The following is a 26,558-nucleotide window of genomic DNA, read 5'->3' on the forward strand; positions in this document are numbered from 1 at the left end:
ATCAAATTCCAATGCAAATACATACATACCTTACGCATTTATTTGTCTACAACACGTGTCTATATTACTAAAAGCACATTAGTAAGTACAGGCACTGAAATTCATGTTACTTATTATTATTTTTTTAAATGCTAAGTATTCAAAGTGTATCTTTAATATCGAATGTATGTGATCTAGACTCCTACTTATGCTATGCGTAAAAAACATAAAATATTATTCATATAAGTCCTATTTTTACAGTTGACTAGTAGGGTTGTCACGCGTGCATGTTTTATTGTTTTTCGGTCAATCGCTTAGTGCTCTTGAAAGCCGCATGCATTATCAAAAGCATGGTTTGGGCGATCAGTAATGTCTAGTAATATGTTGGTGCGTTGGTGTTTTCAGATAAGGCGAGCCGGCGCGACTGCGTGCACGCAGTGTGGCGTGGCCGCCTGCCGGCCCGCTCCCCGCCACCCTGTCACGTGTGACGTGCACTGTACAACCCCGCCGACCCCGCCCTATCCCCCCCTGATCTACTCGACGGCCACTACCACCCGAACACGCCACGGCCCCCGACCGCCCCACCAAAAACCGATTTGTGAATATTAAAACCACTAGATGCTTAACTTACAAGATTCCAAGCGACCCGTTAGTTAGAGTATAATGATAAATTAGCAAACAAGTGTTTTCGAATACTATATAAAATAAAAAAAAATAAAAAAAAACTTTTTAAATATATGCTTGTACTGCGAGCGCAACCCGCCGCGGCCCTGGCTCATTTTGTAAATATTGATTATCGAAACAGCTTGATTACTGCTTCAGACACTTTCTACATTTTCGACACACGTGTAATAATAATTAGGATTGGTTCTTCGAGACAAATAATAATCGAAAATAGGCCTATAGAAGTTCTCGTTGCGTTTGCGGGGGACGTCGCTTGAAAGCTTGACAATAGATTGTAAATAATTAGTGCGGCGGGAGGCGCACGCGCCGCATGCTACTCAAGCCGCCTTGCCGCCTGCGGCCGTAGACACTGCCCAGACGTGACACACACAGGTCCTTGGGCCAGCAACTCGCGAGTCTCGACAGTGCAGCGCTCCGCTCCCGAGCTGCCCGACCGATGCCGGTACTGCGGCCGGCCAGCCTGCACGGCGCACGCGCACGTACAGCGCAGCGCGCAAGGCACGGCACCGCACAAGTCTTCGCGCGTAACTTCAAATAGCTCAGATTACATAGTTATTGAATGTGACGCGTTAGCTGGTTTACGTCGTATGATGTGCAGTCTCGGTGAAGATATGGCATTTAAAACTTCATAGTGAAAAAGTGAATCAATCTCGTGCAATAGTTTATAAGTTATTTACTTTGTATGATGTGCGTGGGACATTATTAATATGATGTAATCGTTCTGTATACAGTACGTCCAATGCCCCTCGACCTTACCTGTTCTCGTGGAACCGTGCAACAGTCTCGGCGACACATCGCATTGTCAATAGTAGTTGTTTAGATGAAATTGTAACGGATTTAGTATGCACCCGAACGGGGTTTTATAGAATCGTCATTAATGTTATTTTGAACTTAATTAATTTATCGATGTTGATTGACTGTAAGGTAAAATCAAGGAATGGTTGTGACTACACACGGTGACGTCAATCAAAAGCAGGTGTTCGGTGATTGATCTCCGACAAGTTGTGTATTAATTTTTTGCAATTATCTCGTAATGAGAAATTTTTCCATCTTTGATTACTTTTAAAATCTACAAAAGGTAATCATTACTATTCTTAATACCGATGGCGACAATAATATATACAAGTGTGTTGGATAGGAAAGTTTCCGTGTGTACGTAAATAAGATTACGCGTGTCTGCTGTATGGAAAATTATATTTTCGGCTATTGCGAATTATTTAGCTTAAAATTTTATCATTTAAACATATCTAGTAAGAATTAATCGATGATTGTGTATGAGGCCGGTGACTAGCGTCACTTGCATCTCTATTAATGTTCAACATAAACAAGTTATAGCTCAAAAACCTTGAATAGATAACTATACTTAAAACTCTCACGGTTTTGCTTCGACACTGATAAACAATTTTAAGATAGAATTTCAGTAATAAAGTCAAAATAATTATAATTAAAATGCTAATATCTAATATACAAAAGTAGAACATGCATTAAGCCGGTCACCGTGGCCAGTTATTCGTAACTTTGTTGTGTAAATTTGATTTGTTACGTATATATTAGATGTAGATATTACATCCGATACCTAATGACTTCATATCATTACAAAACATGTCATAGCGTTTAATACATCTAGGTGAAAAGACATTAATTATATTTATGCCCTACGTAATTAATGTAGTGTAGTTTGTAATTATACTATTCGTAGCGTTTAAGTCTAGCCCTTTTACTGGGCATTTTCCTTTATAGCTAATTTAACCTCTTAATTTCGCACGAAAAAATAAAGAGGCATATCTTATTTTAATTTACTCTCCGGTCTTTAAAAACCATTCATCTCATGTAAAATAGTTCAATGTTGGTTTGCCTCTTACAACATACCTTGCATAAGGGTTCTATTATTTAATTAAAATTATTTGACTTCTAATCTTACAGTAAGAATTGTGATTTCCAATCTCAGCATTCCTCATAATCTGATAAATCCGTCAGTGTATATAAATATATGGTTATGTACATAATAACAGGATATTGCTTTGCGTTGAAATGTCCGTTAGTGTTAATGTTAATAGTTTACTATAGCTTTTTTAATAAATACAAAAAAGTATATTATCACGGTGACTATTTCAATAATAAACATTTCGCAATAGCAAATTAATTTCGATTAATCAAAACAATATTCCGGTTTACATACCCAGTATGATCTCAATAACTATGGTATTATTTTGTCAATAACATTAAAAGATTACATATTCGCCACATAGACTGGTATTCACGAAACGGTCACTGTATAAAAAAAACGCACCCGTATGTAATTTTTAGCAAATGTCCCTCACTGTAAGACTTATGTTATTTAATTGAGTATTTGAGCGAATAGGGCCATCATAAAGACGTACATACACGAACACAATTCAAGCCCGTCCCAAGCAATTCGTTCGTTCGTACATTTGTTTAGTACGCAAGTTACTGACGAAAATATGCAAAGGTTTACTTATAATTTCTTAAAAAATCAGGTCTATTTGAAACTTCAAACTACCAATATTTTCTAATTCAATTGTCTACCTAATGTTGGTTTGAAATAAAATGTATACTTTCGGAGGAGATGTACGGAATCAACAATTTTATTCGCATTTTCGTTATAAAATTATAGAAAAAAATATATTTTTTAAACAAAGTAAGGAACATATTGTAGAAATATGATGATATATTTTTTTCTTTTTGTAAGTATTATAAATTTCGAATAACTTATAAAATGCGATAAGCGCTCCGCTTTGCTGAGGATAGCGCCTCAACCAAATACCTACACGGCCAACGCGAGTACCAACTGCAATCCCTAGGGTGGCGCACTGGCGTTAGATGTTGTCTTTATGTAGCTGCCAAGGTGGTCTATGCTGATTCTTACTTGTAACGTAATATTTACTAGTGTTTTTCAAAAAGTCTAACGAATATATCAATGGAATCGGTCAATTAGTTTAGATTTAGAATTATTTGCCAAGTTGTTTAAATCTTAAATGTTTCTTGATGTGTCGCCTAAAATGAGATAATGAGGAAAATGATGTAATTAAAACAATGAATACTTAAAGTTAAACATAGCTGTGGAATAATCTGAATAGAACGTAATCACTGCTCAATATGTAAAAAATATCACATATTTATGTAGTTATTTAATTTGTCACTATAACGATGGTAAAATTATAATCGATGTTATGTTAATTGTACAGCATCTAGTAGATCGTGTGTCGTTACATTTTATGTGATCATAGCGAGACAGTGGCCGAGGCTGTTGCTGGAATATATTAAGTGTCAATGTTATATATTAAAGCAAACAAAGAAAGTGTTAGTTTGACGATATGGTTAAGCACGCGGGTCCTGTTGGATGGTTTTATGGTATGACTACATTTCGATAGTACAGTGCAAAACATAGTTATGGCAAAACGGACCTAGGTATGTTAATTTAGTGAAACAATGAACACTCTTTGACAGTTTCTTGAAACAGTTAAGACAGTTGAAAAGTAAAATGGACAGTGTCAGGACTTGAGCAGCCGAAGACATAAGTATAAATGTGGACTGTATCCTAAAAAGTCAAGACTTTCTTATTAATCCAGTAGTCATGTTGTAAGTTGTGTGTATTGTACTATCGGAAAATTCAATGCATTTGTAGGGTATATGACGAAGACGTTGGCATTTCATGTAATATATTATGTCTGTCGCTAAAACAAAACAGAAAATAGCAAAAAAATGTATTTTCATTGTTTTTTCTACACGACTTACATTAATTTTCTTAGATTTTAATTTATTCTTATATTCTTTTATAACGTTTTTGTATGATATATTATGTAATTATTTTATTTTATTGAAATCACCAGTTTCTAGTCATGTTAATATTCTATTAGTATAACACCATGTAGGAAGATATAGACAATGGTCATACAATAGCACAGCGTGGACTGAGGTCGGTTAAATTTAACGTAAATATTTTTTATCAGATACTGTTTGGGAACAGAACGTTTCTACCTAATTATTTGATTTAAGTAGGACTGCCGCCTGCTGCTCCCATGCTATTGTATTTCCAGTCCACAAACTCTGTGTCTGTTATACTTATAGATTATAAATAAAAGGAAATGAATAGGGTATTTGTGGTCGTCGATAAAGTTAACATGTTAATTATTTATATTTAGACCAAAAGGCGTTTTATCTTTTTTGTCAGTTCTCTAAAGTATGTTCCGAAATGTTATGTTTTGTGAAATCAAAGCAAGTCTGTGTACAAAATTGGCCTCTGGATCGTTTAGTGTGGCTTCTGGACTCATTTACCATCGCTTATGATCACATTCCGAGTGATCTAATCGGATTGGAAATGAGCGAATGTTTTGGGCCCGTCTGATTGTTCTTCACTAGATGAAGAATCGACATAGGTCGAAATGACCCGCTGCCCCTAAGCGATTGTGATGATTATTGTTACTCTTGTACACAGAATTATTTGACTATACCATTGTAATTTAAATGCATTTAGATGAGAGAGGAAGAAATAATAAAAAAATATTTAATAACTAGCCTTTGTTTAGAAATTTTGTTCTAATGTTGATAATATTATTATATTTTAGATCTTTACCCCACAGAGCAACTTCCTCACAAAATCACTATAGTGCGGCTTTGTAACACTAAATAACATCTCTGTAACGAATGATGTGATCTGACTCAAGGCATTTATAAAATGCCAAACACTAACTGATGCCTCACTACATAACTATATTAAATTATAAGCTTAATATTAGGATTTTAAGTTCCAGAAAAAATTAGTTCTGTAAAACGTCCCTAGAGAAAAATGCCTATTTTTGTTATTTTCTTTTTATTCGATTACTGCAAGTTAATATTACCTGGAAATTCCTTTTTAATAATATAATTTATTGTTGTGCTATTGTTAAAAAACTTAATTTTAATTTGCACATACACGCCGATATAACGCTACCTTATCAGATTAGGCATTACTGTTAAAATTGGAAACGAAACTCGAAAACATAGTCTATATGCCATATTACCTGCAGTTTCATCTTGGTAAAAGCAATGTAATAAGTGAAATATATTATACCCTTGACCAAACTATCTAAACGTTAATATAATTATTCAATGCCTGTGTCAAATTTCGTTAAGTAGGCACTTCGTTTCGTTTTTCGACGTTCTCAGCCTACATCAATAAAATACCCTATTACGTCCGCAAGGTGTATAACAGTAATTAAGGCTTGGTATTAGTTCACTGTTGGTGTTATATGTTAGTTTGTAATATAAATAAAACAATCCAGCACATCGTAATGAGTGTGTACGTACTGTCGATATTAGTCTATGTATGTCTGTGTCGCGATGTAACGAAAGGTTATGAACTATGACAGTGCACGTATTATACCTATTTCATTGCCCGTCTCCCACAACTTATGGTGACAATATTGGCCAACAAGGAAGTTAATTAACATGGCCAAAATCGGAAGTAACGCCCGCCGTCTTGTGAAATGTCAAAATTAACATAAATTTGCTTTGATCAAATTCAGTATTTAGTGGTACCCTACTTTCGTGTGTGATGATGAATGATAAGGTATTCTAATACTTGATTTATTTTATTGACATGAATTGTAATAGAAGATGAAACATTCAAGACATACTTAGTCTTATTTCTTTGTAATAAATACTTTTCATATCTTATAAGACACATTAAAACTCCCTGTTTTATTTATACATTTTTTTCTTTGGAGATATAAGTGATATCTAGCTTTAGGAACTTGGTTAAACCTAACTAATCTTTTTTTTCGAATAATATAAGTTTTATGAAAAACTGAACATTCAGTATCGTCCACCGTCAATTGCCACAAATTACTTACGTTCATTAAAAGTCTGGTCGACCTATATACATTGTTGCACAAAATTTATGTGTAATTGCCTTAGTCACCAAGTTAAGGAGAGGTAAATGAAAATGGGCAGTGGGCAGGCTAATAACCAATAATGCCGTAAACACTTACAAAAACAAAAGCCTGTGCAGGCCACGCCCATGCGCTGTCGTACGTTCAAATCCTTTCACTTGTATATCTACATTAAGGTCTCTAAATGTGTGGAACTGGTTTCCGTCGTAAATACAGCTTGTAATGTAATCGCCAATGTGTCGTATGTATCGGTATATTATGTGACTAACTAATACGCTCTGTATCAAATGGTGCATGCATTTCCCAATGCCACAAGAATTATATCATGTATCGATCTGTACTGTAGTGTACTGAGTAGCTGCAAATAATATTGATTATATACCTACACAACGAAATAGAGCACCGTATATTAATATTTGGTACAATCATAGGTGTGCGAATGACAGCAGTGATCCAATTTGCAGCTATTTGGGATGCGTCGCGTACTAAAAGGAAAGTGCGTTCCGCCTATTAGGGCGGGCGGCCCATGGCGCTGCACGACCGCACGGAAGCTCATGCTGCCCGCACGGACGACAGGCGCGCGCGTCGTCTGGCGCTGTCGTGCGCCGCCTGGCCCTTTCGCTGTCACGTCGATACGTACGGAGAATAGTAGTCTATGCCCCGTCAACTGTCAATTTTCGCAGACACGATTGCATATTAGAAGTATTTGTGAATTACTCATGTTGGCCAAAATTGTAGTAACGCCGTCTACACGGGCGTATTATGATTTTCGCTCAGTATTATTAGTTTTTATCGTACGTAGTGTAATGTACCCAATAGAGGCGATGACACGGGCCCGGTGCATTCAGCAATGTGTTTCATTTAATGCCACTCCGTACAATATTCTACCTAATTTAATTTTATCCTTATCCTAACGATGTGACATTGTCTTAGATAGAAGCCACATAGATTTCGCTAAGGAATCACGTTTTTCTATTTACTTGTGTAATATCAATCTCGTAGTTAGGATGGAGTTGGAAATTTTTTAAATTTAATTAAGAAGTCTGAGTAAGTCCGTTACGACTATATTTAATATGGTTCGTAGGATGCAAAGGTTATCGATAATTTTATCTGTAAAATTCGATTTGTTTTAAGATTTATAGTTAGGTGATATCTGCAAAACTTAGCGGTGTGTGGTACATGCGGTCCGTTTGTGGAATTTACGTTTATAATATATTGCTTGATATAATCGACTGAGGCGCTGAGGCGCTGTGGCCCTGTGTTTGCGTGAACTCCGAAACCTAAGATGGGACCTTTCAATATCTATTGGGAGGATATGTCGTTTAGTAGGTTTTACTCGATCGCTACTTTACACTTTACATTGAGCTTCACACTTCGAACCCCTTGTCATATAGATTGACTAAGTATATACTTAACTATATATCCGACTACTAAGGAATGTGAAATAAAATTTAATTATCGTCTCTAAGTTCGCAAAATATTATCACAAACTTTTAACTGACTGCCCGATCCATAGATCAACTATGTCATAGATTATAGTTCTTAATTCATGATACACGTGTTTTGTCAATTTTTCCTTTCCGTATGGCACCTTTACTAATACATCAAATGCAAAGTATGAATTCTGATAAATCCAAGCTATTATTATCACCCAACTCGACTCGACAATATTCACAGATAGATTCGACGTACTGGACCTTGTTTATTCTCTGATTTAAAAAATATTTTACATACATTAATTCAATTACTTACATTACACTAGTTTCTGAGTTACATGAACTAAATATATATATTGGAACTACTAAATATAACAATCATCTCTACATGGTAACAGACCAACTATTCAGTTGTATAGCTTTGTTCTATATTATTTTTCTAGTTAATCCAAAAATATTGTAATCAATTATAAAGTGGTTGAAATTTATTTTACATTTCTTATGTAGACATACAGTGCCAGTACGCACGCAAATGAGAGCTGTTATATTAGTTTCATTGTTTAGAAAAAGTATAGAATGGGCAACACTCATATTATTTATTGATAGGTATAATAATTTATCGTATGTATCACTTGCCCCCTCTCCGTCCAGGTCGAAACGTGTTCATATATACATATTTTATGTATACCGAATATAAAAACTCACAATTTTATTGCCGTACGCTAATTGGAACTGACAAACTTTGGTACTTAATAATAATATTTTAATGTTTTCCAAATTCACAAATTTTTTAAATCTTTTCTTTTAGATGTCCATGTAAAGTCCGGCTATTTTGCTTGATAGAATTGATTCATTAAATTGGTTAAATTGATCACGAACACATATACACTTGTATTACGCTAGCTACGAGCTTATAATATATATCATTTTATAATTATATAACAATACATGTTGTGTATTATGTGTATATTTTATTCGATCATGTAAAGTAAGTTATACATGGAGGGAGTCTTTAGAACATAAAATACGTTATCCTCTAACAATATCTAAAATTAAGATATAATAATATTAAGGGCTTTTCGACTAGTATACTAACGGATAAAAAACGATGAGATCTTATGAAATAATCAGAATTTTTCGCGATAATTTAAATATATTCTTATCCATCCAGTATTATTAGATGAATAGGGTGTAATGATTCGAAAATGCCGTTTTTAGCTCCTTTACCGTAAAAATAAGGTAACTTTGATTGGCCAAGTACACATTTTTAGAAGTGATTTTTTGCCGATTTTTGATTCCAAGTTTTGCTAAACAGCTGGGTCCCATCGCTCGTGTAGACTCTCATAGTAATCAATATACAATTTCTATATTTATTATAACGTCTTATGGAAATGTGGAAGCGAAATAGGTAGGTAATAACAACAATATTTAAATATCTACTCTAATTATCGATAATAACTCCTTATAAAATCATTAAAGTTTTCTTGAATCTTACACCGTATAAAAATTTCGATTCCATAATCTTTACTGCCTACACGGTTATAACAGTTTCTATAATTATAATATAATATCAATTAAATCAACAGGCGCACGAGTCGGTTTCGGGTTTCATCAAACCAAAGGTCCTTTACAACGACAGCGTACGCACGTTAGTACGTCTATATTATAATATGTATAATCCACAATATTCCTCTTAACGTTGAATTAAATAGTTTTCATAATGCTATTTTTGTTTATTAATATAAACTGCGAGCGAGCTGTGACTTTCGGACTAAAAACATCGACATCCATTATCGATTTGTCAAAACACAAAAAATTGCCGCCAATGAAGTCAATATTTTTAGAATTACGTTATAAATTACTATGCAGCATTTAAAATCATTTTTTTTTATTATAAGTAAAGCACATTTTAAATGAGAATCTTGGTTTTATTTCTAAGTCGGGCATTCGAGTTTGATAGGTATCTAGAATTAGTGTAATTGGTTCTGATAGAAAAGGTGAAAAAGGGAGAGAGCAAATAACTGTAAGAACGCATAGGTATTAGTTATTAAACCTCACCGGTGTTTTTTTCAGTCCTGAGTAACACATGCAGTTCTTAATGTAAAAAAAACGATTTAATATGAAACCCAAATACAAGTAAATGTACATTTTTAACAAATTGTCAGCAATCTGTTATTTTAATTCTCACTAAAAATAAATACTCAGTTATTGATTATTACTAAATCAAGGTGGATGTCAGTGTAAATATTAAGAGATTAATGACAACACATCACGATCACGCTCGCTTGTAGGTCGCATCACGGTATCAACATGAATGTTGAAGCCTTTAGAAATAGCCTATACATTAATTTGCTCACACGGTAGATTAAAGCCATTTATTTACCAAACGGTGGCTGGCAATTCGGCTGGCATGCAAATGTCGTATGACATGATCTTATATCGCGCTTATTGGAGTGCTATTATGTCTCAGTAGAGACGTGGTTTTGGATATAAAAATATTTTCTGATAACGTTTGTGGAGGAACTGTTCCGATGTTGCTATATTACACGGCCCATACGCTCGTTACGATTATTATATAATGGACCACTAAATAAATTGCCAAAGAATAGAGTGGAACGGCTGAGGATTTTTCACTAAGTCTCGAAAATTATATTATATTGTCAATTGAAGGATTTTAACACACGTCTGTCCGTATAGTATCACTATAAGTTTGTGTTCCAATAAAACACATTTACTTATTAAAACATTAAAAATATCAAAAGGCATGTTAACATTTATAATTATCATTATTCCATATATTCGTGTAAAGCCAGGCCGTGTAACAAGCAAATCGAACATTTCGTCCGGTATCGCTTGTGAAAAAAAAAGAATAATTCCAAATGTATCTGGAGCTTTATCCACATTTTGTACTTGAGTTGTTACAGTGCTTGCCGTGCTGTAATGAAGGATTTCCTTTTAAATATAAGTTGTGGATCAAAAAAAAAACTACATGAATTGTAATAAATATTAAAATAAAGTCTAATGATGTTTTATTTCGTTAATTCTCCTTTTACCTATATATAACTATCTACCTAGGTAGGTTCAGTAACATCACAGATTATTATAAATTTTTTATTTATGCTCATTATTAAATGTTTAATTAGTGTATAAATTGCGAAAATTGTCCCTTAGCGAAATAAGCTAGGTACCTTTTATTCCCAGAACTGATTTATAAGAATGGCGCACAATAAGATAGAGGAACGCATTACAAGCCTAGGACACATGTATTTCTAAGTGCATCCTCCCTATAACCTAGTCTTTAAACGGCGAGAAAGACCACACACAACTTACCCAAAAACACACTCACCAGTGAACATAGTACTTTGTGCGATCTTCGCCTGCTGGCATTGCGAAGTTTTTCCACGACGCAACACACCAGGGCCCTTATTCTGTATGATAGTGTAAATGCGTAACGCGGCCGTGTCATGTTATCTTCGAGAAATGTGTGTGGAATGGTATTCTGTAAGCCAAATTTCTATAGTACTAAACATGATGGGTTGTGTTACGTGCTTGTTACGCACTGTCAAAATAACGTGCGGGATAGAGAATAAGGCCCCAGGTTGGTCCGCGTAGCCTACACGTAAACGTGTAGGCTACGCGCGTGAGCCGCAGTCGCGATAGGTCAATTACATTGGCTCATTAATAATTATAATAGTAAAATGTCTACGCACAACAAATTCGGATATTTGACCCAAAAGACGATTTCACTCTGGCAATTCGTCATTAAAACATGTTCTTGAAATTCTTACACTTCACAAGACCGCAGTTTCGTCTTCGCCGCCGAGGACTTCGCCGCGTTCCACGTCCCCTCGACCGTTCTAATAATTGTTAGATTAGTAATATCTATAATCGCTGATGTCTCTTCCCCTCCGTCCTGAGCCGCGGTTCGTACCCCGTTAGTAAGTTACCCTCAGCAGTGTCATTTAATTTTCAAGGGTTACGAGCATCTAAAGCGCTCACGTATAAGACCGGTTTATTTGTAGTAGGTATAAGCTAGCCCTTCCCCCCCGAGGCAATTCTTGTGCGCTCGGTCTCCACACCGAATGTACGCCCATGCACGGGGGGACATTATGTCGCGGAACTAGACACACTATAGGTGATGCCTACACCCCCATGGTTGCAAGTTTACATGGGGGGCCTGACAGGTACTCGTAGAACAGTTCGCCTCCCTTTCCTCTCCGCCCATCCTAGTACTTCCTCTTCCTTCCCCCACACCCCTCTCCCATTCTTCCTTTTCCCCTTTTCCTCCTGGCCCCCGCAGTCGTTAAGCCGGGGGGAACCGGTATACCGTTCGCGGGTTCCTCCCGGTGTTGACTGCGGGATCAGCCGATTAAAAAAAAAAAGCTAGCCCTTTCCAGGTTCTGAAACGCAGGTGCATGTTAAAAAAAGGTTCGCGTAGTATGAGCTTGCACACACGCACCCATCAGCATTAGTCACGCTTAAAAATGCAAACCCTTCCGAATGCACGTCTTTTGTTTTTTCCTCTACATCACATGTAAAGGAATAAATAACAAATAATTGATAAGGTATGGAAAGACAAAGTTAAGTTTGTCCTTTAACCTAGTATCTTCTAGTGAGAGTAATAATGTTAGATACTTAATGTACCTCTGAAGTTTTTACGGAACCATTGGTACGGGAATCCAGCTTGCAGCTGTACGGTTTTTACAGTCGTACGTATTACTTACGTAGATATTTAAAAATACGTAAGTAAATCCATTATATGCTAGATCCGACGAAGTTTTAAGGGAGCGTATTTTTTTAAGATAATAAAACTACAATATTCTTAATTCAGAAATGATCCTTAAATAATTTTATTTGGAAATATATTAAAACAACCACCTCTAGTTGTTACATAATTATAATTATACAATTTAACAATTATTGCAATATATTTACAAGTATGGCCTTAACGAAGCCAAGTCGTCAAGTATTTAAAGCTGGGTGTCAACGTGTGTTTTTGGTACGCTCTACGCGAAACATTTCAGTGACACATTATCGTTAGTGAAACATCGTTTCATACTGATATAAACAGATGGTCAAAACATTTGTACATTTCCTCTCTGCGTGGATGAAGCGGTCGGAGTACTACTGTCGATTTATTCGCAGTGGAGGCCCAGTTTAAAATACATTTACATACACAAAATTTCTTTGGCCTGTGGCATGACGATTTTAAGATTATCTAGTCAGAAAAACACTGTCTCACTATTGATGCCACAGATTTTCGACATACATGGTTAGACATTTCAAAAACTACGAGTAGAGTAGATCATGTCAGAAAAGATTTATAATCAAAAACAGATATATTCTATTACTCACATACATACGAATATACTTAAAAATGCCTGACAGTTTCCAGTGGCATCTACGAGCGGTGATATACAATAATACGCTTTGTTCTATAATACACTACACAGACAATAATTAATGTAGATAAAATAGAACGCTGAAAATATCGCTATCGGTTTATAGATCAATTTGAATGGATTGGTTGGTTTATAACGAGGACTTGCAGGGCACGAGTTCAAAGAGAGCCGCGAGGGCGAGGTGGTCAGACCCGTACACGTCGTTGGGCAGGCTCCCGAGCACTTCACACTCGGTCTCCGTCGGTAAGCGAAGCCGTTCCACCAAACGCAGGGCACTGCAGCAGCTAAGTACAATAATAGTCATTGTTTTGATTATGTTGCACCATAATATATTACTGGCGTGGCAATAACCTATATTAGTAATAAATAACGAAGCAAAATGCAGACCATAAGCAGCTAACATGCCTTACCTATGGATATATTAAATCCGTATAGTAATAATTCAAGTCATTTAAATTATAACCTAAACCATGATGAAAATGCCGTGAAAATAGACATAAGCGTTTGGAACTAGATAGAGGGCCTCCAAGCAATCCAGAATAAAAAAGGCGAAACATTATCTTGTAACGTCATCAGGAATTACGATGCGCGCGGAAAAAAGAGTTAGCGCACTTTTCTCATTACTCGGCCACACGTGCACATTGCAGTATTTGAAAATTATAAATTGCTATCCCATTTATGAACCAATTTATTGCACGTTATTAGAAAAATGTACAAAATCAAATGCAGTGAAATAGCCTATTACAATATGACTCACCTAAAATAAATATAGTCAACGGTGAGCCAGTAGTTCTGGAAGGTGGAGGCCTCACGCTGCCCGTCGCTCTTGCATTTATTGTAAGCGCTCATCAGTTGCAGCGAATGACCGATCACCTCGCCGTTAAACATAGCATCGAACTCGGAACACGACTCGTCCAGGTCGTCTGAGTCTGGCTCGTGCGGGTCCTTACTATAGTCTGAGTTGAATATCTGAAGATATTATTTTTTATAGTTTAATCCACATAATATCTTCTTACAGGAACAATATAAGAGAAATAAAGTAATTCGGTCAACTAGTGATGAAGTACTTTGCAAATCGCATAGGCGAATTATCCTTCGAGATTAGAAAAAAAACGGCACTTATTAGAATCTCTAACCGTGCCGAGTAAACCGCGCGGTTGCGTACATGTTATCACTATTATGGCAGAACGGAACAAACATGCTGAAACAATTTATAGCTAATATTATTCGGGAGATTTTCACTGATACAAACTGGGAATCATAATTAATTTTCTCGTGCAACTGATGACCCATGTCGTACTGCTTCAAGCAGCCTTCTAACTAACCTGTACATCACTAAAATCTGTCGCTTCGCCCTTCTGCCTGTTCAAATACACCGATAAGTGTTGACAATTATCGGTGACACCTATCCTTTTCCAATCTGACACATCCCGGAGCGGGTTTATTCGGCTGAAAAAATAAATATATTTTTTTTACTTGAGGTTAATTGCGATAATTTGTCACGATGTTTGTTTGTTAGTAGTTAACGCAAAGAGCGCTTAAATTATTTGAATATATTTGGCGTTTATAATAATATAAACTGATTCCCCGCACGCCTAGACCTTTGTCTGATACCAACGCTCAGCCAGTGACAATCTTAAAACACCGAGAAACAATCCTCGTTTCAGATGATTGCGTATACGCAAATATAATGCATGCTTTATGTTTTGTGTTTTTTCAACACCAGTTACAGTTACATTTATATTGGTAACATTTATTAAAGTAAGTCTTACCTAACATGTCCCCGTTCTAATAGTTTTATCACAGCGCTGTTCGACGTAGAATTTAAATCGCCCGTCAAGATCGTAGGGTAGTGCCCCGAGCTTAAAGTAAAACACATATCATATTTTCAACAATTTTATAACTATGGTTTTCAAGCGTATCGATATTAGATGCAGACCGCGCTAATTATTTTTGTATTAGCGATACGCTATTTTGTGGGATCAACGATAATATACTTTATGCACAATATTCAAGAAAAGCAATAACAATAGAATTTGTAATAGACTAAATGTAAGGTTAACAATGGTCAGCTTTATCGTTAATAGCGATCTCTTCCAAACGACCTTCATATGCAAAAATAAAACCAAAACAAACTATATAGCGGTTTACAAAAAGAAAAATTATCATGGCAATATAAAGAAGGTATACTTAAGTAACATAAAATTAAAATTTTAATACTTTAATTTGAAATAAGAATTAGTTCTTAATGTAATGAACTATTTAAAAATTCGTAGTATAAAAATCGCCAGTTTGTGTTCTTATGTTATATAAAATTATCTAAATGTTTCCTTAAATCATAATGAAAGTTAAATCTCGAGTTTCAAAAACCTCCTGACTACAACCACACTCAGGTATGCTGGATTTTGTCACCTAAGACATAGTAAAAATTAACACCGAGAAAAAAACAACACACAAACAAAATCATGCCACAACATAAATCATAAAACAATACACAAAACAAAAATAAAACTGGAATAACGACTCACTACAACGCTACTCACTCCTTGCCGTTGGTATAGTACGAGAATCTATCTATCTCGGCTAGGAACAGCTGTATCTGCGCCAGCCTGACATCAGTCCGCTTCGGATTGTAAAGAAGATGCGTGGTGGCGATCACCACAGGAGTCCTGGGCAGCGCCCGCGGTATCAGCTTCACTATAATACCTACGTTGTCGCGGTTCAGAATCGGCAGGCGGGGCTGGTAGAATTCCACCTAAAAAGATTGCATACTTGGTTTTCAAGTTGAAGACTAGATGGCATTCTTTAGACATCCGCGTACTAAAATATGAAACAGTGTCTTAATTTTTCTATGTCTAAACTGCTGAGGGATTTTGGACTATTTTATCAAGAGAGTCTGTTATCGAAGAGGTCATAAAAACTTCAAGGAACGAGAAATAATTCCAAGCCGACGCTATCGCAGGCGCAGCTCGTATGACCACATACATTTATCAAATTAAATCCTCAAGCTGATTATTTTCCGCTTAGTTATCGTAAACAATGAACTTTAAGAACATAATATTATAATAATTCAAAATAAGTGACACATGTCGATTACTTAGACCAAATACAGGAAACTTTTCAGACTGAATCACAAGTAAAAGAAGCTGCAAATTAACTACGTTGTTAATAATTATGTCAACATGAAAAGTAACAAACTAATGATCGTCATTTGTAACACTTCATAACAGTAACTAGCTGCCAGCGTCAGTTATTAATTGATATCTACGTAAATCGATAAAGTCATAAATTAAATATAAAAGATTACGTTAATCAATAATTGTGTCAATTGTCTCCACGCACTCTTAATACTTATCACCAAAATCACATTGCTATCGCATAAATTATATTGTACACAAATCACCACCAATTCAACAGTCGCATCGCTAACATACATAATTCACAATATGTTAATTTTCAATACAATTATATAATATTAGAATTAGTAATCCGAGATCGTCGAGCACAAACGAATGTTGATAACGTGTATTAATAACTTGTTCGCAGTAGCAAGAGACAGGAAACTCGGGCCAAGGCTGGGCCACCATGTTGATTATTGTTCATACAATGGAACGCTGTATATATACATACATATATAATAAACGCTGAAACGAGATGGTAGTGATAACACGCGGCACTAGCATTCTTGAAGCGTGCACAGCTCATGTGATACCTACGCTGATATGATCCTGCATGAAGAACATCGACTGTTTGAAGTATATGGCGCACCCGTCGTGCCGCTCGCCAGTTTTCCGTTTGTAAACGCCAAAATATCCCATCTCCTCAAACTTTGCATAAAAGCTGTTTACATATGATGCCTCGACTTCTTGAAGGCATAGTACCTGGAATAAAGTTAACAATTTTATACCACCTTCGTGCACAGTAGTGCACGTGTGTACTTTAGATGCTTTTGAAATTAATCTTCAATATAAATATAACACACACACACAATATGCACAAAGGCGGACCTTTCGCCTACTTTATGGCCGTAAAAATCAAGTAAACAAGACATTACATAGAGCATAATTAATTATTACATCGGGAGCGAGTTGAGTGATCTCATTGAATATTCTCGCGGATCTGACTTTCCACGTAAGGTTCCGCGGCTCACACTCCGTGTACAGCGTTCGATGCTGCTCCAGCAAGCACTGCGCCAGCACATTGTACGACATCACCCTGAACTTGAACGATGGACCTACAACAAATATATTCAAACTAAAACTTATCTTAACATCAAAGCACCCCTTGAAAGCATCAATTCTTTGGCTTACCTACTTCAAAAAGAAGAAACAATTCAATTCGTAGCAATTGTATTTTTTTCTATAACTCTCGTTTCATATGCAAGCCGAAAGCTAAGCTAATAAGCTCACAGGCCTAACAGCTAAAATGCTATGTATAAATGCACAGGTATAATTAATACGAAATAGTACGTTCAACATTCCTCAAACGTCTGGTCAACATATGACTCATAAATTATGACTCATTGATAAACAAATTAATTACCACATTGTTTTTAACTAACTGCATTAGGTACAGTTTTTGTAGAATACCTATTCAATCTTGAAGGATGCCCACAGACCAGTGGCGAAGAGTGAAAGTTTTCAAAAGGTAACCCGAGGCAAAAAACAAATGCCTTGGTTTATATATCGCGGCCAATTTTTCAGAAACATAAACTAAGACAAAAGTAAATAAACCTAAAAGGGAAGACGGTAGGAATCGAGTTGTTTGGACGCTTCGCCACTGCCACAGACAATATATCTTATAATGAAATAAAATCACGTGATAATATATGTTTACCTTATCCTGACATATGTCTGAAACAGACGATTTAGAAAAACATTCCTGCACACCCTGTCAAACCCTGTGTTAACGCCAATATTAGAAATTAACTACATAAACGTCTCATGTGTACCTTTCTACAATTTTGACATTATAGATAACAGTTTTAAATTTCCGTGACACATTTTATATTGTACCCATTGACTCATTGACTTACAATTTATAGTAGACGGCCGACCGATCATTTTCTTGCACTAGCCTTTAAATTTATAATCTCAATTATATTGACCGAGATCTATGTCAAAATATGAAATGTAAAACAACAAAATTATGTTTGTAAATGTAGGCGTATGCACGCTGTACACCGTTTCATAGTTTTTATAGATTTTAGTTTTAGTATTATTGTTTTTTTTCGTTAATTTTTAGTTATTATTAAATAATTTTATGTGGATTTTCTCTGCATTTTTACGGTGATGTGCGTGTATTAGCTTATATAATTAATCAGACTTTGTATACAAAAGAATATATACTTTTGAAAAAATATATATTTAATAATAATATAAAAGATTCAATGGACAATTGATGACAAAAAATAAAGTCCGGAGTTTCTTTCTGCCTTTCTTCTTCGGATAGTCATCGCTTAGGTAGTTAGTGAAAGGCTGGTAGGTTAGCTAGATAAGGGCTCTTATTGTCCTCACCAGTGAGGATCGCGACACGTTTCTCCTTTATTGTTTATTTAAAATTACATATATACATCATTTCATTTCTTCTTTCCTGCCAGCCCGAGCTGGCTTCTTTGTTTACTTTATTTTTCATTTATTTTATTTTCAATATAAATTGTCTTTAGTTATATGAACTACTTTAATTAAGTAAAAATTAAATACTCTCATGTACCCTGACTTATCATAAGTGTAACTATGTTGTATGTTAAATAAAGCATTTTATTTTATTTTATATCTTTACTGAACTCTGATGTCCTTTTTGTCAGTATATGACCATATAATAATCTCATAGACACTGACGGAACAAATTCATAACTTAAAATTCACATTTAATCTTTTTACTAGAATTCTATATTCAATAACATTTTTACCAATACCTAACTCAACTGAATCAAGTACCAACCTTTTTCATTCGCTTGATAGAAAGCCCGCTTATTATCGTATAGGGCGTAAATTTCAATCGAAGGCAGAACTAGTATTTTGAAACTCTCGGCCTAGTTTTAAAATTTCGTCATGAATGCGGTCGTAAAGCTTACACCTTTTTCATTATATGAGTAGAATTAGAAGGCTATACCGTCACTTGAACTATTGCTTCTGCGCACCACCTCCCATCTCCTAAAATCAGGAGGCACTACCCGCTGTCCCTTGGCCGACTCGATAGAACGCCGTCGCCATTGCTCGACATGATCCTCTTCAGAACTGGCAAATAAAACATAGTATGTTAAAATCTGCTTACATATTCTCACCAATTACTTTTTCTATACATTCTAAAATTAATGATAAATCCGACTTAAAAGAGTAACATTTAGTCGATAATTATTCGCCTACCCTTGTCTTACTCTTTACGAGGGGTATCTGAGCACAACTCAATATGTATTTTCCTTGTAGATTTCTTTTTATACCACACTGCACCTGATGGTAAGTGGAGTGAGATTCAATAGAATATCCGACTGTCAAAAAATGATTACCCCTCGGCCGTCGACACAATTATTCCGGCCTGTTAGCACCAAATACACGCAGGCTGATACTGGAAGGCGACAGATTTGTGTGGGCCACTATGTTGGGTTACAATTCTTCGGTGAAATGTAGTATCTTTTAAAACAAGGTATAAAAAAATATAATGCACCCCAAAAAGTTATAGTACTTTATAGAAAAAGCAAAAGAGACAATATTCATAATATATTTGTTACTGATTTATTTCTATCTTATAAGAAGCGTTTCTATATTTTTAAAATGAAGGGTTTGTTTATTATTATTACATTGAGGTGTTGAAAATATTACGTACTATATATTTCTTCAAGAGAATATAGTACGCAGATCTAAAATATAATAAAATACTATATATTATACTACAGTTTGCAACCATACCCTGGTTTAAATACCTTGTGTACAGATCTCGCTCTCCGGGCGCATATAATCATATACCTACCACCAATAAATTTATTTGACTTAGTGTTTATGATCATCATCTACGGATCATGAATTGTGTTAAACACACAATTTTGCCCCATCTAGGAATTCAATTAAGATATGCTCTGAAGCCAGCCTAGTTCTTGTGACCAATGTCTAAACGTGGACTTACATTTCAAATGATCCGCCGTGACTGGCATGGTTGTGTGTAGGCCTTGGTAACTCGCTCATTTGGCCGACTTCACTGCACTCATTTGCACTCAACGACGGTATCCTTATCCTAAACCGTTTTTTCTGTCTCAACACTTGACCAGTATGGAACAAAACTAGCTTTGAACCCCACTCCGTGGTGCATGTCTTCTTCCTGGTCAAGTGTGCAAATTTTCTCACATGTACTTTGTCTGTAGCTACCCTCAAATATCTGTAAAAGCTATTTGTCAGTTTCAGCATATCTTATCAAGTAAGAGTGTACATTATAAAGCATTTAAAAAAACGTTACAATATATTTAATTAATTTATTTCTAAACTACGGAAATTTCAATGTTTCTGTGATGTTGACATGGAATTTGCTCCGTAGATTTGCTCTGAAACAAATAAAATATTTATTTATAAATTCTGCTTCATGGTAGCTCAGTACTAAACTCTATCTGTAACTAAACTCACTTTATAGAAAATATTATAATAATACAAATCTCCATTGTTGTAGTATTATATTCATACAAGAAAGGACGAAACAAACATATCAAAGCAAAAAACAGAGAATATAAAAAAGGCTCGTATTTCAAAACACGTTGAAAATACACTGACAATCAAGCCATAACAATAATGCCAAAACATAAAAAGACAACTGTGAAAACTTAACATAAAAGCATGAATAAAAATGAATATTATTTTCTCTCTAAATCATGGGCCAAAGTATTAATAATGGCGATGTCCTGGGACTTATTAGACATAATATATATTTCGCCTATAATTCATAGACATTAGTTATCTAAAGACAGAGCATTGCTGTGATAACAGGTCTGTTTCTCAACTTTGTTTATCTGACAGCCAACTAGATTCAATCACAACGGCCCTATGTCTATGCACTGCAAAGGCTGCCATGCCGTCAGGACTGAGAAACAGACTTGCTATCACAGCAATGCTCCATCCTTACATAAAAAACATCTATCAATCAATAAGGGGTTTGTTTTTATAAAATTATACAACTTTAATATTTACTTTTAATACATAATAATTGAGTCTGGATTATATTTATGCAACTTATAAAGCCCGAAATATGCAAGATATGTATGAAAAACTTCAAAATAATACTAGTAATATAATATCACCATATATAGCAAAAATATATAGCCTATGCATTATATGTAAAAAGCGGCAAAATATGCGAATGCGTATAGGTAAGCGTAACTTCAATATTACTATATTGAAATAGGAGCTAAACATATTATGTAAAACCATTGTTTGCATGAACGCTTTAAAGTTAAAATAATACGTCAAACATATAAATAAGAAATATTATGGCTTCATAGATTAGAATAGGATATTATAGATATCCATGTGGATATCATAAGAAATTTCTTTTATAGAAAATCATAGCATCAATTATTAACACTGTTGGATTCTTGGTATTTTTAAATACTTCATATATGTCAATATTATTTAATTATATTAAGATAATATTCAAAAATAATGCTGCTTCATTATTGAGTGCTGGTCACTTCAATGCTGGTCTATTGGATCGGTACAACTGAGGTTGCTAAGGTCACAGGTTCGAACTCCAGGTTAAATGAAGTGAATTAGCCTCCCTCTCTCACACACCATAAGACGGAATAAGCATGGAGTGAACCATGGCGTATAATTGAATTCAAACGATGAACACGGAAAAATAAGAAAATATGTAAATACCTCTGGGTTAGTTCAGGGGTCAGCAAACTGAAAATATTTTTAACAAAAGTATGAGATTCAATATACTTCAAGGACAACTCTGTGACTTCTTATCATAAGGAAATATGAATCCTTATCCACCAGTGGTTTGATCGGATCAATGTATCTGAAAGTCTATATCTGGTGTTGTTCAGATTGAAGCACATAATGATATAGATATTATATGATTAGTCCCAAATGTTTTAATATGAATAAAGAAATATATCAGTGTTTGCCGTGAAGTTATAAATGACCATAAATAAAAAAACCGACATTTGCAAGTTTAATTTGCACACTAAAGGTTCCTTGCAAACTTTACTTAGCGATTTGAGCCCAAGAAACGGTTATTGCACCAACCGTAAATAATAAGTTTGTAACAGTAAAATGTCTTTTTTTTATAACATATTTACCAACTTTACTTTACAGACTTCAAGCTAACCCTCTGAGAATAAAATTCTGTTAAATGTGAATACTTTAAAATAAAATGTAAAGTAAAAAATAATACATTTTTAGTAACTCAGAGCTTACATTAATTTATGTTGTGACCTAAGCATCATAACTAAGATGTTTTATAGCCCATATAAATAAAAATCAAGGATTACTGGCTCTCACTGTGAATATTGCATAGAGAAGGGCTATGCTCAGCATGTGATATGGGGCTAGTGTGATTCTTAATATTATATTGAGTTGTTTTGGAATTCTACTATGTGACTAGGTGTGAACCATAACTCTAGATAACACAGCATGTCTAGATAGTGACTATAGTGTAATAAAAAATACACAGACACTTCAATAATGATTTACATATTTTTACAGTGTGAATGGATGAAGAATTAGTACATTCTTAAAATTAAAAAGTGTGTAATTAATTATTGTGTACATTTCTTGAAACAAGTAAGTTTGTGAATACATCTTACATCTGAGTAACAGTATATCACTAAGTCCACACTGTGCCTTTTTTCGATTATTACTAGCATGTTTCAAAGCGCATACTACAATGCATGTGACTCATGCTCTTCTAGCTTCCATGGGTTTTAGTCTAAAAAATCATTAACATATCAAGAGGTGAGAACATTAAGAGATCTACTTTAAAGTTTATTGAAGATTAAGTATAGAAGTGTCCCACAACTTTAGGATTTAAATAATATTTTGCGAATTTTGACGACAAAATATACTTAAAATAAATATTGATCAAGTAAAAAAAATATAAATAATCTTTGGTCTTATTTTTCGAAAGAGCATCAAAAGTCAATCAAGAAGAACTGCGTTAGAGCTTGTGGGCTCTAAGAAAAGCTCACAGAAACAACAGTGTTTTATTTTTCTGTATTCCATAGTTTGTCTATTAATGTTGAGTAGGACATACAAGAGGCGGTACATTTGTCCGGTACATGACATCAAAATGTAAGAGTGGCTCAAAATTATATATTGTACTACTTCAAATTTTATGTCACGGCAGTTGCGTTACTTATTCTCCGTCTCTGGTAAACTGTAGGATGAGGACAGTGAGGTAGAGAACCGCATGCTACAAATTACAGTAGGACGTTATTTTACAATGGACATTACATTACTGCGTTTCGAATCGCGAGCGAGAGGGAAATATTTTGAGGGTTAACATTACAGAATACTGTAAGATACGCATTGAAGCGCCGAGCCTCACTACGCCTCGCCTCATTTGAAGTAGGACATTGTACCGGCTCAATGCTAAAAAGAGGCTACTCTTACAAACTCTTTTTTATGTCATGTCCTACCCAACTCTATTATCTATACACATCTGTTGTGTATTAAGGGCTCTCTAATGCCTAGGTCAACAGAAGAAACAACATTGCTTGACAATAACTTGGAAGTATTTAAAATGCCTCATTTTTTTATATTAAAAACAATTATCGCTGGTTCTTTTTGTATAACCAAGTAAGGTACATATATTCCGGAAAGTAGAATGCTCTCGTCACACACCTTCACAAGTTGACTGAACCTCGACGACTTATGCAGAGAATTAGTTCATGCGTTTTGATGTACTTATACATTGAATGAAATGACGAAAATGATATTGAAATATGGAGATGAAACTGAATAGTGTGACATAGCATATGAAATAGCTAGATATTTGTTTACATTTAGATTTTCCTCCCAAATATCAAGTCAAAGTTGTTCCACAGTTTAGTGTAATTATAAACAAACACAAAAATACAAAGTAAAACGTCACTGGCATTGGCAAACATTTAATACATACATAACGTCAATTTTTTTTTATACTAAATAGTTAAGTTTATGCATCAAATTTTATTTTTGTGAGCAGACACCAAATGATTGGTTAATAACAAATGGTAACTTAACCTTATAAAATTGAAAACATAAACACAAATGAAATGTAAATGAACTTACATGCATTTCCAAAAAGCCATATTCTATTATTTGTAAATACATAGAACAAAAACCATGACGACTGCTAAATTACATGGCAAAAATTGCATTTCTTTCTTTACTGACCCAATGACCTCCCGTATCGTTCAATCTCCAATCACAGATAACCAAAGAGAATATAACACTATTTTTTACGAGAGAATAGCTTGACGGCGTATTTATATGACTGCAACGTCCAACCACAACTCCAGGAGTGGACACTTAGAACATTTTGTCAAGTGCTGTTTGGGTCAGGATGTTCTAAGAATGATTATATATCTTAACTTTGTTTCATAGAGTATATTTTTGGTTGACAAAACTTTATGTAATATCTAGTACCAATATAATAGACCTAAAAATATCGAAGGTTTGTTGGCTACAATGACTAAATATAAAGAGGACAGGCCTCAAAAGTTAGTTAAATGAATAAGTTATATTTATGTTAGGGAAATCGACGCAGAATTGTAAATATATATGTCTATCTCTTTTACTCAAAGCTTATTTGGAACGCAACAAAAAAAGACAAAAATAATTGCTTTATTCGAATATGGCATTATTTCATTTACTTCAACACATTGGGACCGCCTTGCGACAGAAGACGCCATTTATTGCAGCCCAGTCAGCAAGTACATGTAGTGTCAAACGATGTAAACAAATATTCATAAATATTGAATTTAAAGTACTTAATACAATCATATTCTCAATTGTTTAGTTTGTTTATTAGTGTATTATTAATCATGCAAATCGAATTCACGCAAGAAAGACCCCGAAATATCTTTTCATAGGTTAGTAACTGTTTTTACCGAAAATTTGTAAATATCTTTGTGTATTTACTTTTTTGATTTGTTTTTATCATTTAAAATTATATGTGGATCTGGTTTGTTAAGCTTTGGACCGTTTTAAGCGTGATTTATATACATTAAAATCATTATGTTTGTTTACACACCAGCTTAGGGATGGATGGATTTGTTCAGAAATTATTGATATCGATATTTTAACATAGGCCTGCCTATCAGTTGCGGTTTTTATCTTTGAAAGAATGGTAGAGCACACATCAATATTGTATTATCCAGAACGACAAACTAAGTGAAATTATTATATTTTTTTAGATTACAAGAAAAATTAAAAACCAGGGCTAAATGAATTGAGAATATTGAGCGAGGTGATTGGAATCTGACATCAAATACATATATTCGTTCTTTACATTTTGAGGAGAAATGCATAAACCACACGTTAAAAGTACCGCGAGTAAAAGATAACTGTTTTCCAACAATATTCCCGGGAAGTAAAATAGTAATGATTATTAAACTTCACCTAATAGTAATATTACTTTAATATATTTCTATGAATAAAATTAGAATTGTTATTGCATAACCAATGAAACATAAAAGAAACAATTAAAGATGAAATGTAAGATATATTTTTACAATTGGTCTAATGTTTCAAGCAAACTTTGCATGCACGGAAATAGATACATAATCCTATTGTTGTTATTGCAAATAATTATTATAATTGATTATCTTAACCACCATCTTTACGCTCATTGATTATAGTTTGCTGAGACATAGTCATGTTTCTCGGTCAAAGAGCATAATAACTAATTATAAAATAATACCAACCAAATAATTGCTGGCTACGCTATCTTATTCCAGTTATCATGTATCAAGTAAATATCCTAATCTGTAACTTAAATTTTTATCAAGGAATAGTGCAACATACAAATATACAAAATGAATCAAACACAACTGGATGTTTTTCACAATAGGTACTGCTTTCTTTAACAATTGTTACTTATAAATCAGTTTCAGTTTGTTTGTTTATTTTATGGTTTGTTATATTATGGTAGAACCTAACCCCCTTTGTTTTTGATATTTAATGGGCTTGTTTATC

General features: G+C 34.5%; 2 protein-coding genes across 13 annotated transcripts in view; one reads left to right on the forward strand and one right to left on the reverse strand.

Moving 5' to 3' along the window:
• LOC115449428 (potassium voltage-gated channel protein Shaker) overlaps positions 1–4,765 on the forward strand; it is a 329,332-nt gene extending 324,567 nt beyond the window's left edge. For all 5 annotated transcript variants that reach the window (XR_005113202.1, XR_005113200.1, XR_005113199.1 and 2 more), the window contains one exon: positions 385–4,765. The gene's annotated coding sequence lies outside the window, so the exon portion shown is untranslated. The remainder of the gene's footprint in view (positions 1–384) is intronic.
• An 8,104-nt stretch (positions 4,766–12,869) lies between these two features.
• On the reverse strand, positions 12,870–24,908 carry LOC115449433 (protein angel). Of its 8 annotated transcripts, none has more exons than XM_037443964.1 (11): positions 24,756–24,908; positions 20,842–20,926; positions 20,515–20,763; positions 19,507–19,631; positions 17,469–17,626; positions 17,109–17,273; positions 15,936–16,147; positions 15,165–15,254; positions 14,718–14,841; positions 14,150–14,361; positions 12,870–13,676 (listed from the first exon to the last, which is right to left on the reverse strand). In XM_037443964.1, the coding sequence occupies exons 3-11, from the start codon at positions 20,571–20,573 to the stop codon at positions 13,523–13,525; spliced, it is 1,299 nt and encodes a 432-aa protein (XP_037299861.1). In that variant the 5' UTR covers positions 20,574–20,763; positions 20,842–20,926; positions 24,756–24,908; the 3' UTR covers positions 12,870–13,522. The 8 variants fall into 8 exon arrangements, with proteins under 8 accessions (XP_037299861.1, XP_037299860.1, XP_030033114.2 ...); XM_037443963.1 differs by having other exon boundaries at positions 24,651–24,900; XM_030177254.2 differs by having other exon boundaries at positions 20,515–20,926.
• Between the last annotated feature and the right edge of the window lie 1,650 nt (positions 24,909–26,558).

This window comes from Manduca sexta, chromosome 27 (genome assembly GCF_014839805.1).
Source record: "Manduca sexta isolate Smith_Timp_Sample1 chromosome 27, JHU_Msex_v1.0, whole genome shotgun sequence".
NCBI lineage: Eukaryota > Metazoa > Arthropoda > Insecta > Lepidoptera > Sphingidae > Manduca > Manduca sexta.

What these genes read in the sequence shown, in the direction of transcription:
- LOC115449433 (XM_030177254.2), bottom strand. Translation starts at nt 20,792, where the DNA reads ATGCTGAAACTGACAAATAGCTTTTACAGATATTTGAGGGTAGCTACA. An exon ending in TCATGCAGGATCATATCAGC is followed by an intron (nt 16,148 to 17,108) that starts GTAGGTATCACA and finishes CAATCTTTTTAG; the next exon opens with GTGGAATTCTACCAGCCCCG. An exon ending in GTTGACTATATTTATTTTAG is followed by an intron (nt 13,677 to 14,149) that starts GTGAGTCATATT and finishes TATTGTACTTAG; the next exon opens with CTGCTGCAGTGCCCTGCGTT.